General features: G+C 31.7%; 2 protein-coding genes across 6 annotated transcripts; one reads left to right on the top strand and one right to left on the bottom strand.

Annotated features, from left to right (window-relative positions):
- Window positions 1-224: 224 nt before the first annotated feature.
- On the bottom strand, window positions 225-7,374 carry LOC114190237 (mitogen-activated protein kinase kinase kinase YODA-like). Of its 3 annotated transcripts, XM_028079043.2 has the most exons (13): window positions 7,130-7,374; window positions 5,416-6,177; window positions 4,541-5,275; window positions 4,358-4,445; window positions 4,182-4,244; window positions 3,758-3,918; window positions 3,595-3,670; window positions 2,691-2,750; window positions 2,495-2,602; window positions 2,078-2,317; window positions 1,499-1,590; window positions 1,222-1,400; window positions 225-1,089 (listed from the first exon to the last, which is right to left on the bottom strand). In XM_028079043.2, the coding sequence occupies exons 2-13, from the start codon at window positions 5,964-5,966 to the stop codon at window positions 881-883; spliced, it is 2,562 nt and encodes an 853-aa protein (XP_027934844.1). In that variant the 5' UTR covers window positions 5,967-6,177; window positions 7,130-7,374; the 3' UTR covers window positions 225-880. The 3 variants fall into 3 exon arrangements, with proteins under 3 accessions (XP_027934844.1, XP_027934842.1, XP_027934843.1); XM_028079041.2 differs by having other exon boundaries at window positions 225-1,400; XM_028079042.2 differs by lacking the exon at window positions 7,130-7,374 and adding an exon at window positions 7,076-7,094 and having other exon boundaries at window positions 225-1,400.
- A 4,724-nt stretch (window positions 7,375-12,098) lies between these two features.
- On the top strand, window positions 12,099-15,362 carry LOC114189584 (Alpha-L RNA-binding motif/Ribosomal protein S4 family protein). 3 transcript variants are annotated; one of them, XM_028078188.2, is made up of 6 exons: window positions 12,103-12,255; window positions 12,350-12,461; window positions 13,569-13,711; window positions 13,834-13,941; window positions 14,546-14,620; window positions 14,929-15,362. In XM_028078188.2, exons 3-6 carry the CDS (start codon window positions 13,578-13,580, stop codon window positions 15,158-15,160), a joined length of 549 nt encoding a protein of 182 aa, XP_027933989.1. In that variant the 5' UTR covers window positions 12,103-12,255; window positions 12,350-12,461; window positions 13,569-13,577; the 3' UTR covers window positions 15,161-15,362. The 3 variants fall into 3 exon arrangements, with proteins under 3 accessions (XP_027933990.1, XP_027933989.1, XP_027933988.1); XM_028078187.2 differs by having other exon boundaries at window positions 12,350-12,512; XM_028078189.2 differs by lacking the exon at window positions 12,350-12,461 and having other exon boundaries at window positions 12,099-12,255.
- The last annotated feature ends 689 nt before the right edge of the window (window positions 15,363-16,051 follow it).

The following is a 16,051-nucleotide window of genomic DNA, read 5'->3' as shown; positions in this document are numbered from 1 at the left end:
AAGTAGTATCATCAAAATTTTGGCGGATTGAACTAAATAAATATATTTAAGAGGTACCAAAACCAATATTTACTTATTTCTATACAGACTAAAATCATTAATTCTAAGATTTTGAAAGATGAAGATTTTAAGAAAAAAATCTTCAGACACAATGAATGCGCTTATTTCATAGGACTAAACATATTTCAAGTATTCTGTGATCAGATTTGTTCCAAATCCCTGTATTAACAGATAAGAGGATCATAAGATCATATTTCTTCCATCTTGCTGTTGAACAATAATGTACAGAGCAGATCCAGTAGCAGAGTACACAATGACAATAATACATCTAAGCCCACAAAGTAAACGAGGTCCCCATCCCTAAATTCAGAATAATCACAATACAGTTTCCTATCTACTGTACAGCAATGTCTATCCTCCAAAAAAAAAAATAGTCTACAAGTTAAGTTTTGTATCAATTTTAACCCTTTCTCTGGTGTTCCAATTCCAGGAGATGATGCATTTGTCATTGCACGAACTGTCATTTCTAGTATCTCAAGTGCAGGAGAGAAACATCTCATGCAGATGCAGCATCTTAAATTCGTTACATACAATAACAAGTTCCTCTTTGCCAACAAGTGAGATTAGTGTGAGTTGATTGCTTGATATGGACAAATTGTCAGAAAGTTTAATGCTGTGGCACAAATGGATGAACTCCACCAGCCCGAGCCTGAAGCCATGAAAAATGCACTATGGTGCCCCGTGCAGCCTATTCTCCGTCGGAAAGTTATTTACAGTGATTCTCTTGTGCTTTGGCTCCTTATTGTATAATTATATTCTCGCAAACAGAACAATGACCAAAAGGTATTCTGAGAAACTTCAACAGCTGCTCAGATGAGTGTCATAAACCATTTGGGCGGCTAAGCAAAGATGAGTTGGGAGTGAGATCAAGGGATGGGTTAATCTTAACATGTTCACGCAGCAACTGCCGGCCAACACGATCTGCCAAGACTGACTGAAAATCATATGGCTCTGCATGAAGAGACCTTGCAAACTGCTTAACCAGGACATCATTTTCACTGGAAACCAGCTCTGATGGAATGTGAGACCCTATTTGCATTCCCCGAAAAATGTCAAGAGTTGAGTCATGATGAGCAGGGCCATTAACGTACACACCATTTGAGGACTTAGAGATGCTTCCAAAACCCTCTTGAAAGTAAATTGACTGTTTAGAGTGATTACCAAATGGAATGACACCACTGCCACCAGCGAGAGGAGTGGATGCCCCAGAAGCAGTTCGAGGGCTGGATATAGGAGAAGGAGACATTTTCCCATTCCTGTGCTGCGGTGATCTTGACCTCAAAAGTGGGCTTCCAATGGGAGATACGGGGCAAGATATATTCCTTGGAATATGGATTTCACTGGAGACCAATGACAAAAGTTCAGATTACCATTGACAGTCAGCAGTCTTGTATGTGTGTGTGTGTGTGGTGTGTGTGGGAGAAGAAGAGAGAGAAACCTTTCATGAGGATTAATTTTCAAAAATCTTGAAGAATGAACAGAAAGTCTATCTGAATCCAAGGTAGAAAGATTCTTTGCTTGTCCAATGGCCTGAAAATTTATAAACGATGCTTGAAATTATATAAGGAGAAATAAAATGAGATGCAAATATATATGGTTCCATTCATACAAGAAATTTAGATAAGATATCACATTTGAAACCAGATATACTGTAGAGCCTACATCCATTTAGAGAAATAAATGCTATAAAAAATTTTCGTTACTGTTAAAATAATCAATATCGCAATTGTTAAGATTTCAACAATCCCTTTAACTGAACTCCATCCATTAACCAAGTCTACAACAAAATTCTAGCCTGATCTGACACAATGAGAATACAATTTATAAACCAACGAACATCTATTATGCTCTAACTATTGTTCTATCGTGTAGACAAATAATGAAGTGCAATAATTTGATACACATGAGGCGTAACATGCATCGACAGACAAACAAGCTACCCACCAATGCTAACGTGGACATACTACATAAATAAAACTGAGTTTCAAACAATTTATGTTTGAAAATAGGCATATACCAGAGATTTTGCTCCCTGTGTAGTCCCAGAAACAGGGTCCAATGCTTCAGGAACCAGAATAGGTCTTTCCAAAGGGGCGGCATGTTTTACAAAAGGGTGATCCAATAATTCACTGGCTGAAGGGCGATCATATGGGTTACGCTGAAGACATTTCCTAACAAAATCTTTTCCTTCATTTGAGAGATGATCTGGGATTGTCGGGAGTTCCTTGCTATTACCAATCTTGAACATGGCAGCAACCTATTATGATAGCATGGAAATACATCAAGCTGTGAGAAGAAATAGTTTACAAGATTGTAATGTCTAAAATAAAATTATCTTCAGTTTTTTGTAAATATAAAATACTTCAAATAAATATTTAAGTAAAGGATAAAATAAATTAATATAAGGTAAGATATTTTGACGTAAGTTACTAACCCCTTCATACTGAAACCAAGGAGGTTTGGTAGTTGCCATTTCTAAAACTGTGCATCCAAGACTCCATATATCTACTGCAAGATTGCATCCATTAGAGTTCTTTATAACCTGAATCATCAAAAAGCAACGAGGTTGAGTCACAAAAACTAATACATAATTAGAATATAAAAAAACAGATCTATAGAAATATTAGAACCTCAGGAGCCATCCAGTAAGGGGTTCCCTTGAATGATAATGGACACGATTGCCCTGTTATCTGGAAATTATGTAAGGTATAAGTAAGCCAGACAGGACAAGTTATGCAATCTTTGGATTATAAAATCGATAAAACCAGATGCAATCTCAATGCAACTATGCACAAAAACAAAACACTGAACTCAATAGAAACAGAAGAATCCAATGCCTTTGCCTAGGTGTTTGTCTTCAATGTTGGAGTTTTTTCAGATTAAACTAGTAGACACAAGGAATTGAAAGTTCTTTACTGTATGAAATGTGGTCTACCCCCAAATCATACCATCACCGTTACAGAAGGTTGGTAGTCCACAAAGTAGATTCAGAAAAGGTTCTAGTATTCTTGGGAAATTTATTACTTTAGGTTCTTCATTCTGGTTTATTCAACACACCTCTTCAATATTAATTGAATTATTTTTCCGCTCCTTTTTTAATTCTTATGTTTTCTCTTTAGATATTTTTGGGGATCCCATCTCCACATCTTCTTAAGACATTTTAAAGCTCTGATACAATTGATAAGAGCCTTGGGAGAATTATACCACAAAAACCTTGCTTTTTGTTGGAAAGGTAAAGACCTGATCTTATAAACCCCATACTAAAATACCATAATTCTAATTTGGAATCCAAGTCTCATCATGCAATTAGATCCTAACGGACTAGGGGGAACCAAGTGTTTGTTGATGATTGTACTCAAATCTGGTCTAAAGGCTAGAATGTTTCTATAGTTTATTTGGAATTCAATGAGTTTATTTCTGGAGTCCAACAGATTCATAATTTCACTATACATCTCAATTCAAAGTTCTTATCAAACTACTTAAGCTTAAATGCAGATATAATGGAAACCAGATAGTTATCATCTCTAAGCTTACATGTTTTGCCATGCCAAAGTCTGCCAACTTGACCCGACCAGTTGGATCTACCAGTATATTTGCTCCTTTGATGTCCCTTCACAGATAAACGCAATTTCAGAGATAGACACCAGAACAGCAACAAAAGAAAACATTTAACTCACGAATAGATTACTTAGTTTACCGATGGAGAGTATTTTTAGTATGCAAATAAGCAAGCCCTGACAAAATTTGTTGAGTATAGCTACGAATAACTAGTTCACCAAACTGCCCATATTCTCGAAGAAGTTTGTGTATGGAGCCACCAGATACATATTCAAGGTATATGTAAAGCTTGTCATCAACCTGTTTAAGGGATAATTCACAGGTCTCTATAAGGAACCACACTAACAAATACGGCTCAGAAATTTCCACCAACTACTATGCTATCAGATAAACCACCAGAAACAAATATTCTATAACTAAAAATCAAGAATATCATGTATACATTAGAAGCGACAGTCTAGAATAAAAATTAACAATAGTCATCAGCACTCTCAGAGAGGTAAACATCAGAATCTGAATGCTAACATGTATTTTGTAAACCAGAAGTGAAAGAGAGAACTTACTGTTTCAGAACCATAATACTGAACAATATTTGGATGCTGTAAACGGCTTAATAAATGAATTTCCTGCCAGTAATTTTTAAATGGGTTCTCAATATCAAATTCAACTCAGAACTAGAAACTAAAAGATTGCACTTACTCGCAAGAAACTAACTGGATTTGAAGGGAAATCAATTTACCTGCATAAATTGCTTAGCACTTTCCATTGACTTGGGATCATCTGAAAACAGGGTAACCTCCTTCACTGCACACATTTCGCCACTTTCACTGAAAAAGAGAAACATCATAAATAAAGTCATTCTAATTAAGATGCGTATAGAAAAATGAAGGGGGGAAAAAATAAAATATGAAAAAGTGCATACCTATTGAAGCCAAGATAGACATGTCCAAATGAGCCACTACCAATTAGCTTTCCTTTCTTCCAACGTGAGCCAGAGCCTGGATTATCTGCTCTGGCTGGACTTCTTGGCATAGACGGAGATGTTGCTGCAGAATTTGAATGAGAGAATGGTGAGGAATTGGAGACTGACAAAGGAGGAAGTGGCAAACGATGAGTCTGCTGTTTCCCATCATCAACCCTTCCTGTCTGTGATTCAATGGGTGTTCCCCCGGCTTTGGGATGAATAGGTGTGACTGCTCCACTCTGAATTCTAGAGCTAGGACCAGGGCTAGTCATTCTGGGACTAGGTACAGGAGAATACTCAGGACTACCCCTGCTTGGTTGCCAAAATAAAGGTCCTGACATGTCCCCTCCCATTGAATTATGTCCAGAATTGTGACCTGAACCTGGACTAGAGCAATGCCCAGATCCAACAAAGTTGACCTCTGAATATGGCTTTCCGGCCCAAAAAGCAGAATTCAACACCTGATCTGTGCCAAATGCTCTCAGTGGACTTCTTGATGGACTTGACAAGGAACTATCTGGAGCACTGTAGAAGGCACCATGAGGAGGAACCTGAAGATTTGGAACATGGTTGCGTAAAGGCCTACGTTTTGGTGAAGTAGAAGATGTATGATTACTTAGAATACTTCCTGATTTTTTTACTCCTGCTGAATTGAGCTGGGAAGCAACAACTGGCTGATCCTTGGGCATTGAACTTCAGAAACAAGGCAACTTTTGAGTATAGGAGAATGAATAAATAAATAAATAAATATATATATGTATATAAAATATTTTAATCACAAAATAACCAAGACATGTATATGTAACAAGTACATTATAGTTTGAGGAAGCTACCTGGAAGGACTGCCAGCAGCAGTTCTAGTCCCAGTCTCACAGTCAGCCACTAGAGGACTACGATTGTGTGACTGTGGCTCATCACTGTCAGCAGAGCAATCACTAAACACTGAAGCAGTGACCACATCTCCATCCAAATCTGCAGGGTTTGGCTTACAACGGATGCATCCAGGTGTCGGAAGTGGAAGAAACAATGATGGTTTGGATACTTTTTCCAATCTTGATTTTGATGATATGCTAATTTCGGAATCTACTCGGCCTACACTTGAAGGGTGCAGACCAGGAAGAGGAAGTGGCTGAGCATGAGGTCTTTCAATGAAACTTTGACACCTAGCCACTTTGGAAGGTGAAGGTGATCTTGATTCAATCGGAGATCGATCCCCCTTCTCTGAAACTGAGTCATTGCAATTTCTACGGGATCCTCCAGATCTAGTGCTTAGTTTACCTTCCGATGAAATTTTTAATTTCCGGTGCAGTGTGTCAAAAAAGCTTTCCTTATTTGATTTCTTCTTGCTTTCTTTTGATGATGATTTTCCCCACCATGTAAGCATATTTGTATTTTATAAATTGAAATGTGCCAAGCAAATTTCTTAAAAGGATCCCAGTAAGAGTTAAAAAAATCTATCATTTCACATCAGTAGACAGAGTTACCAAAGCCATGATGCAGCCATTAAACCTTTAAAAGTAGGAGAATCACAAATTCCAAAGCAACACCTTTAGAATGAGAGTCAGGAATCAGTTATTCAAAAATATTTCAAAAACCTGCAGCAGAGAAAAACATGTACTTCAAATCAGTAAAAGATGCAGATATTTTTTAAGTCATTAATTTATATATTGTACCCAAATTATTCAAAACATGCATGCATGCCAATTCTTAATCAATAAGTCCGTAACAAGCAATTCAAAGTGATAGATAGAAAACGCAACAATTCAATATTTCTAGTTCATAACGCAACTATTAACTAGTAATCAACATTAGTCAGCAAGTATGGTACAAAAAGCACCAAATACCTGATCTATGCAAAAAAGATAAATTAATTACTAATCACTTAAATTAAACAATACAGTTCCATCAAATATTTGGTCTTCAGTTTTCCAAGACCAATTCTCAACAAAAATATATATGCGATATATTCAAAACATCAACCTCTAAGTACATGAAATAATCAACACAACATGACATCATTAGTCATTACTTGTACATATGCCTTGTATGTAGTTTATAGAACTACCAAAACTTGAATAACTTCTAAAGACAGGACCATTAAATATCCTTCATAAGCTCAAACTTTGTTATTTTCCAACTTCAATGCAAAATTCATACATCCTATTCTAACTTACAGGTCTAAAAGAAAGGACGAATCAAGGATGAAACTCAACAACCGATACCCAGCTCTATACATGATAATAATTTTCTTTTTGCGTCTAAATACCTAGATTCCCCCACGTACCCAGAAAAATATCACAACAAAAATTCCAATTTCCTAATCTCCCCCCTACCCCAATTCCACCAAAATTTTCAGGATCCCAGGAAGCACTACCAATCCATTGTTAAAACAAGCACCTGAAAACAAAGGATCCACTAAGACGTGATTGAGCAAAGAAAACAGCTAAATCGACTAACTTGTTGATCATCAAGTGAAATCAGGAAAAGGGTAACCTAAAATGGTGGAAAGGAGGAGACTTAATCAACTCTGAATTGAACTGAACTCACTGTGCAAATTTCAGCTCGAATCTGAGTGAGGAAATTCTCTGAAACGCTCGGAGCTCCGGCAGAGAGACCCACAGGGACCCAAAATGCAACAAACAGAGAAGGATTTTGCAGTGATTTGTGGTGAAAATATTCGCAATTGAAAGTAAGTGAAAGAGATCGCGTAGAGAAGGAGAGAGAAAGTGAGACAGAGTGAAGAAGGGGTCTCCTCCGTCTCAATCAGTGTTCACAACTGATGATTACTTCATTCTTCTTAATAATAATTAAAAATAATTAGTTGATATAAATATTAATTGCCAATTACCGCGTTTCATTTGAACCCTTCCAAACATATTGCGGACGTTAAAAAACACACTATTCATTCAAGCACCCAATTCACTAAAATTAAAAAGTAATGAATTTTATTCTACATATTAATTTTTTTTAACTATTTTAGATTATTATAAAATCTAATTATCTACTTCATCGGGATTGAAAAATAGTTAAAAGCATTTCCTTCACCTTTATTGATTTTTTTTTTCTGAAACCATTTCTTATAATAAAATTCAATTATATACGTCATCAACATTACAAAAAACAAAACCATAACTTCATCCTTAATTAAAACGTATCTTGTATTAATTATTCTTTCATGAAATACCATTAATAAAGTTATTTCGTAAATTAATAGTTAATTTATCCTATATTAATGTTTTTTTCTTAAATTACTTTTTGTAAATAACATTGATTAATTATGGTGCTCTCACTTTCTTGCAGAAGGAAAAAATCTAAATCATGTTTGAAATTGGATCCATAGTACAAAGTTTCTAAATAAATCATACTACCTTTCGTCAAGTATTAAAAACTAATGTTTCTGATTATAGAAATTAAAGAGAAACTTTATTAATGGTATTTCATGAAAAAATAATTAATACAAGATACGTTTTAACTAAGGATATATAAATGTATACATTTAACTTGGACATTATAATAATGTAAATAAAATCACAGCTTAGATGATACAACAAAGATAGAAAGACAAGAACTATTTTTAATACTTCATTCTATTTTCTAGAAAACACAAGGTTAATTGTAATTATAACTCTATTCTTGATGATTCAATCTTAAATGTAAAATATACATCGAATTGAGACATATGGTTAAGAGTCTGAATTGAATTCTTTTTTAAGTGTTTGGTTAAATCCATGTATTGCAAATACTTTAACTAAAGAAAATATCATGAAGTGTTGAATTTAATTTTTATTATTGTTTAATTGTGCAAAATTAACGTACATGATAACTTATGGTTTATTATATTTGTACAAAATACAATGAATTTGGTTGGGTAATTATTCGTGAGAGGAATCAAATTATGGAATGTAGTCTTTAGGAAGAAAAAGTCATTTAATGTGGGAAAGTTGGCACGTTGCTAATATTTAAAGCCAAAAAAATCATGCTTTTATGATTTTAGTTGGCACCTTTGTATAAAAAATTATAAAGTTTTGGCTTAAAAGAGAAGAGTGATAGTGATAAGAATTTTAGAATAATGATGATCTTTAAACGTAAGATTAAACATATGTGAGTATAAAATTACAAATGGTAAATGGTTAAGCCTCTTAAATATATCGATCAAGATCTAAGTCGTAGTTATGCATATGAAGGGAAAGGTATTAGAATAGATAAAGTTTACTTTAGTATTTTTTATTTATTTTTTTCACTTAAAAGATAATGTTTATTTATTGAATGAAAAAGATACTTCAGTGCACACCACAATAGTATTCGAAACTTCGAAATAATTTTCTATTTGAACACCCTATTGTTTGATAGGGCTCTATGCTCAATTTGAATAAGTAAATAAAAGACAAATGAGAAGAAAATTATAAAATAGAAAAAAAAAAGTGCAAGACAATTATTAATGAAAAATACAACAGGGGGAAATGTCACTATCAACTTAAAAAAAAATGAATATTTTTCATTTTTTTTATTGAAAGGAATAACGTGTAATGTGACGTAAATATTTAGAATAAGTTAAAAATTTTATATTTATTGAAGTTATGTTGTTTAATTATGAAGTATTATATATTTTTTCCTTTATTTATTTATTTTTATGTGCTAAAAAATGTAAAATTATGTATTAAATATAAAATAATATTATGTTTCATATAAAACTGTAATAATTGTTATTGTTTCACGTGGTACTCGGTGTTACAGTGGTCATTGTTATATCAAATTGTTTCTATTATGTAATAAAACGTGACAATTATTTTTTAAATTAAATAAAAAAATCATTAACTAACACATAATACATAATATCAAGAAAAAATATCAAATTACATTACATTTTTAACAATAAGAATTCAATTAAAATCAATCAAAATATGAAGACTTATTTTTAATGTTCGAATAAATATAAAATCAGCCAAATATTTTAAATTTAGAAATAAAAAAAGAGTTCAACACGAGACATTATTTGTCTTTTAAGGTTTTATGGTTCAGAATATTGGTTATTTTGAAATCCACATAAAATTATCTTTCCAACCATATAAGCACATCATTTAATACAAATCACCAAGTTTAAAAAAAAAACAGAAAGAAAAAAAAAAATCGAGAGTGCCACGAGAACTACAGTCCACGAAATCAAGGAAGATAGAGTCATAAAACCAATAATTTTAATTCAATTATCGATGTTGTACAATTATTTTATTTAACCTTAATCATATTTCTGTTATATATTTTACAAAATTTGCAATATTGTCTCTAATATTTTTTATACATTTTGAATATATTAACTTTTAATTATTCATATTTTTGTTTACTTTATAATTTAAAAATATATTAAAATGTCACTAAATTATCACAATTTTTAATTTCAAAACTATATTAAATTATTGTTAATTAATAAGTTTTGTGGTTGTTAAACTTTTTAATCTAAAAAAAATATGAGTATAAGTGTTTTATAGGTAAAAAGAAATTATATACTGTTTTGTAAGTGTATTATTTTGTCCTTTTTAATTTAAGTATATTGTATTATATAATAGATGCACAATTTATATATATATATATATATATATATATATATATATATATATATATATATATATGCGCCTTTATCATTTTTAGGCTTACAAACATTTTTTTTTTTTTAAGAATTTATAAAATAAGTATTGACTTTAAGTATTAGTTACTTAATGAAAGTTATAAATATTATAAAAATTAATAAAATATAACTATTTTACAGTTGTATTTTTCATATTTTAATATAAATTTAATAATGTTTCCTTTTAGTAAGTATCAGAAAATAACTATTTTCAGCCGAATATTTTATACAACATTTAGAGTAGTATGTAATAGAATGTTTGTCATAATAACGTAACAAACAATCCGGTAGATGTCAAAAAAATTAATATTTACCGATATTTACCGGTATTCAGTGACTGTACTTAGTAATGATTAAGGGGTCATGGCCCCAGTTTCTTTTATATTTATATATTAATATATAATTTTAAATAAATTTTTTAAGAATTTAATGTTTTCAATATATGTTATGTATTTAATATTTAATATATATATATATAAAGAATTATTTTTTCTATATCTATTTTTTAATTTTACTTTTTAAATATATTTTAAATAAAATTAATTATTTATTAATATTATTCTTTAAGTAATCATTTATTTAATTTATATATCTTTTTATTTGATTAATTTTTTAAAATTTAATTATTATAAATAAAAATTAATTATAATAAAATTATAAAAATTATTTTTATTTATTTTTATAATTATAATAATTTTTATTATTTTATTATTTTTTATTATCATAAAAAAGTAAATACGATATTTTTACTAGTTTATATACAAATTATGGGATTACGCTTTTGGTTCTTATTTTTGTTCAAAAATATAAATTGGTCCTCCAATTTTTTTAGTTTCAATATGGTCTCAATCTTTTAAAAAATGATACAATTTTTTTGTTAAAATTTTGAACCGGATCAAGGTTTTTTCATTAGGATTGAAATTATGAATAAAGATGGTTTCCTTTATTCGTGTAATTGACATAATCCTAATATCAATTTTGATAAAAAATCATTGTTCCACTTCAAGAAATTTGATATGAAAATGTTCAAATTGTATCAATTTTTAAGAAGTCGAGACTAAATTAAGACTAGAAAAAATTAGAGAACCAACTTGTCATTTTTGACCAAAAAATATACCAAGAGGATAATTTAACAAAAATTTTGACACCTCCAAAATATTGGTCGAAGATCTGTCACAGCGAATATATGTGGATAAAACTCGTCCGGTAGGGAATGAATATTATAAACGGATATTCGCAGGTAACGGATACAAGTATTTTTTATACCCGTATATTAACATAACAAGTATATATATCATAGTATTTATACCCGTATATACTCATACCCGCTATACTTTAATTTAAATTAAAAAAGATATGATTAAAACATTAACACATCAAGTTTGAATGAGTTGTTTTCTATTAATTCGTTTTAAAAATATATTTTCTTTGTAAATTATCACTCAACACTATTTAAATGAATTATTTACACTTTCTTATAAATTTGTGAATGTTATACATTGTATTTTTATTTGAATTCATGTTTAAAATATGTCGTTAAATATTAAATTATTATTTTGTAAATATTCGCAAACCCATAAATATCCATAGATATAAAAAAAATATATATATATACGAGTACCATATGGAATACGATTATAGAACAAATATTTAAAATGCGAAAAAACCACTATCCATATTTATCCGCACCATTGACATTCTTAATTTAGAGGCAACAACTGCAACTAAAGAATTTTAAAAGATTAAAATTAAAAATTAAGAACAAAAAATTGTCAATTTTGTAAAACTGACCTAAAATTATAATTAAGTATTTTATTTAAAATATTATATATATATATATATATATATATATATATATATAATTTTTATTTTCGGGTCAAGGACGGGTCGGGGCGGCCAGCCCGCATACCGCCATTAAGTTATTTTATTTTCAACCCTAATCAGGAGCTCCCGCGTCCGTGCCATTCTTTCTTCTCTTTCTCTCACACGCCCAGTGCAGAGTGCTCATCACCATCTTCATCGGCGACGACACCGCCAGGAACATCCGAACAAGGTACTTCATCGCCGACACCATCATCTTCTTCTTTTTTCACCTTATCTTTTAATTTTTGCCATTCAATGTACTGTACTGACAAAGAAATTAACAGCATCAAGTTCATTGGTTTCACCTCTCTTTCAATCCCTTTACTTTGGAAATCCCGTTTCTGAGGTGCTGTCCACCAATTGTTCATTGGTTATCCTTCTGTCACTTTCAACTGGGTGAGAACCATTTGCCATACAACACTTCTCTTCTCAACCCCCTCTTTTTTGGTAAAACCCATATTTCTTAACACTCACACTTTTTTGATATATTTTTGTTTTTGGTAAAACCCATATTGCAAGTATGCTTTGAAGCTTATTCTGATGATTGATTTCTACAAGTGACTGATTTCTTGTTAATACAAGTTGTTATCTTAATGTTTTTGTAAATTATGATTGGGTCACACCGAGTGGAATTTTTATTCTTCCAAGATTTTTTTGAAGAATTAGACTTGTGAATAGATTTGTAAAAGCAGCCTCTTGAGGATTTTGATAGAAGTAAAGACTCAAAAGTAATTTGGTTGCTCAAGGAAAGAATATTAGGAGTTGAATAGGGTTTTATTAAGTGAGATGTGGAGGAGCAAATACTGAGAAATTAATGGTATTGACTTTTTTGCAAGTATGTGAATCAGAATACTACTAGTTTTACCAATGAGTTCTATTTTCCCCTTTATTGTATGTTATTGTGTAATTTGTAGCACTTGGATATGGTCTAATAATTCAACAAAAATTATAATACTAATAAGAGAAGAAATGGACAGCAAAAACAATGTGTGCATCACCTGCTTCTCTTGGTTGCCGACGCATGAGAGTTGCTATACTTGAATCTGACAAAAGCTTGAATCCTGGTTATATATTAATGATTTATTTTTCCTCCAGCACCTATGAAGTAGCAACAGCTTGTGCCTTGACACTTCTCTTATATATATTTTTTTCACTTTCCGTGTCTATCATCAATAGTGATACAAAATAATAATTAAATCTGATGATAATTAAATTATAGGAATAATTATTATATGATATTAGAGCTTATCGGCTCTTAATTTTGGGTCTTCCACATATCTCTAGTCTAGCTAATTTCTCACCAGTGGCTGGTTAAGATGTGGACATAAGTCTCTCTCTATTTCTCTGGCTCTATCTATTTATCTAATAAACTAGTGGCTGGTTGAACGAAAGTTTGGAACTTGTTACAACAATTTATGCTGCTGTTAAATAGCCGATTCATAAATTGAACAGTTCTTCTATTTTTTAATGAAGTGACTATTTAGTTTTGTTTCCTGATGACAGTGAAAAAGAATGAGGAAGCTAAAGTTCCATGAAAAGAAGCTTTTGAAGAAGGTAAATTTTTTGGAATGGAAGAGAGAAGGTGGTCACAGAGAGAACTTGGTTATGCAACGCTACCACATTACTGGACGGGACGATTACAAAAAGTATTATCCATAATTCACTATCTTCGTATTTTCTGAAGCTGTGTAATTTTCTTTGCTTTAGATTAGCTTTTAGTTGACCCATCTTATGTTTTTTGACTCTGGGATGATGCAAATATGGATAGATATTCAGGTTTATGCCATATGGTTCAGAAGTTAGTTAACATAGTGAAACAGATGGACGCAAAGGATCCTTTTAGGGTTGACATGACTGACAAGCTTTTGGAAAAACTGTAAGTTCATTTTTCTTCACTCTCATATCATGTGAACATATGATACAACATCGATTTGTATATTGATAAAATATATTACTGAACACGGAAGTCATATATCGCTGCCATGTACTTGCTGTCCCAGAGACAAAAATATTTGCGTTATTGCATACCTTCTATCAGATGTAATTGTAATACATATCTGCCATCGTGCAGTGAAGGACTAATTCTGAAAACCTTGTACACGATAAGTTATTGACATTACATGCTGTTATACTCCTAATAATAACTTCCTGCGGCCCATCAAACGGGTCCTTCCTAGTCCACATAGACATTAGTTTCTATCAAAATATAATTAAAATTGGTGAACTATTTGGAGTTATTGTTTTGGTTTGTTGTGATGCCTTTGCTCTAAAACTTTCGAGTTGGTGTAAAATATTTGAATAGATGCAACTCCATTTCAAGAAGCACAAGTTAGCCTTACAGTTTCAATAGAAATATTGTATTGATTTAGGAAACACATTTTATTTATTCTTGGTATTAGCCTGAAACAAAGGAGAAAAGTAATTGATATAATTATGAACTATTATTTTCTTCCTCATCTTTTTCTCCTTTTTGGTGACAGCTACAACATGGGCGTGATTCCAACCAGGCAAAGCATCACACTATGTGAACGCTTAACTGTGTCATCCTTCTGTAGGTAAAAATAATACTCTGCTGATTATTTTTTAAAATGAAAATTGATTGATTAATTTTATTCGTATGCACTTGGCTCATTAGACGGTCCAAAGGTAAACATATCAAGAGGAAGAGATAACAATTATAACTTGCAAATGCAGTTTAATAAATAATTATTACCTGATGACTAGGATCAATTTCAAGATAATCTTAGGGAAGTTACTGCGTGCATTATTACTTGTTTTCTTCTAAAGATACTAACTTTTCTTCTTATGGGCATTATATTATCCTCGTATGTTCTTAAACTTAATGATATTGTCCATTGTGCAGACGTAGGCTCTCAACTGTTCTGGTGCGATTAAAATTTGCTGAACACTTGAAAGAAGCTGTCACGTACATTGAGCAAGGGCATATAAGGGTTGGTCCAGAGACGGTGACAGACCCGGCTTTCCTTGTAACTAGGAACATGGAAGACTTCATTACATGGGTGGATTCATCCAAAATAAAGAGAAAGGTGCTTCAGTACAATGACAAATTGGATGACTATGATTTAATGAATTAAGTTGAAGGCTAAATGTCAGCTTATTGTTGTTTGCTTTCAAAATATGAAATCTGGGATGAGTTTTTTTTTCCTTGGGGGCGGTGGTTTAGATAGGCTTGGATTTTAATGGGATTGTTTTAAGTTTTAAATTCATACCAGATTAAGTTGATGAAGATGTAATGAACCTGGAAATTAGTGAATCAGTATTTAAAATTATTCTGCATTTTTCCAATCAATTGTTTAGCGATCACAGCTACTCCAGCTTGGATTTTAAGTGAATGATGATCCATTCTGGTTGATAGGGGGAGGGATCACATAAACAAAATTTTAAAGGGTAGCTTTGCAAGGGCTTTCTTTAATGTATTGCAAATAATATGGTTTTGGTAGAGTTCCCAATGTGTTTGGAAAAGATTCGAGATACAGATTCGAAAACATCCAACAGAAAAAGAAAAAAATCACGTCAAAAATGGCTTTGGTAGAGTTCCCAAACATGCCAATTTTTCGTTTTTCTTTGTCCTGTATCCCGCCCTCAGCAGCACGCCTGTCATATTTTTTGTTGTAATAAATCGATTTTAACATCGTCAATGAGTTTAAAAAAGAAAAATTATTTATCGGTGAAAGATATAACATCGTTTGAACTTAGATAGTCGATTATATTTTCTAACCCCGAATGCGTTTCCTCGTAATCAAGCTTCTTTAATAAAATGGAAAATTTGCTGACATCAGTGTTGATACCTCTAGTTAGTAACATCCATTTTCTGAATCAATGATACAGTATATGCACGTCATCACAAAAACATTTAGAATAATTTGTTATAAAAGCCTTGACTTCAATCCACCCAACATTATGAACCAACAATAAGTTGTATGAATGTCCTGGTAACTTCATTTTATTTATCTTTTACTGCTACT

The sequence above is a fragment of the Vigna unguiculata genome, chromosome 7, assembly GCF_037176805.1.
Source record: "Vigna unguiculata cultivar grain cowpea cultivar isolate G323 ecotype 2 chromosome 7, ASM3717680v1, whole genome shotgun sequence".
NCBI classification, from domain to species: domain Eukaryota; kingdom Viridiplantae; phylum Streptophyta; class Magnoliopsida; order Fabales; family Fabaceae; genus Vigna; species Vigna unguiculata.
This window is presented reverse-complemented; position numbering and strand designations above follow the sequence as displayed.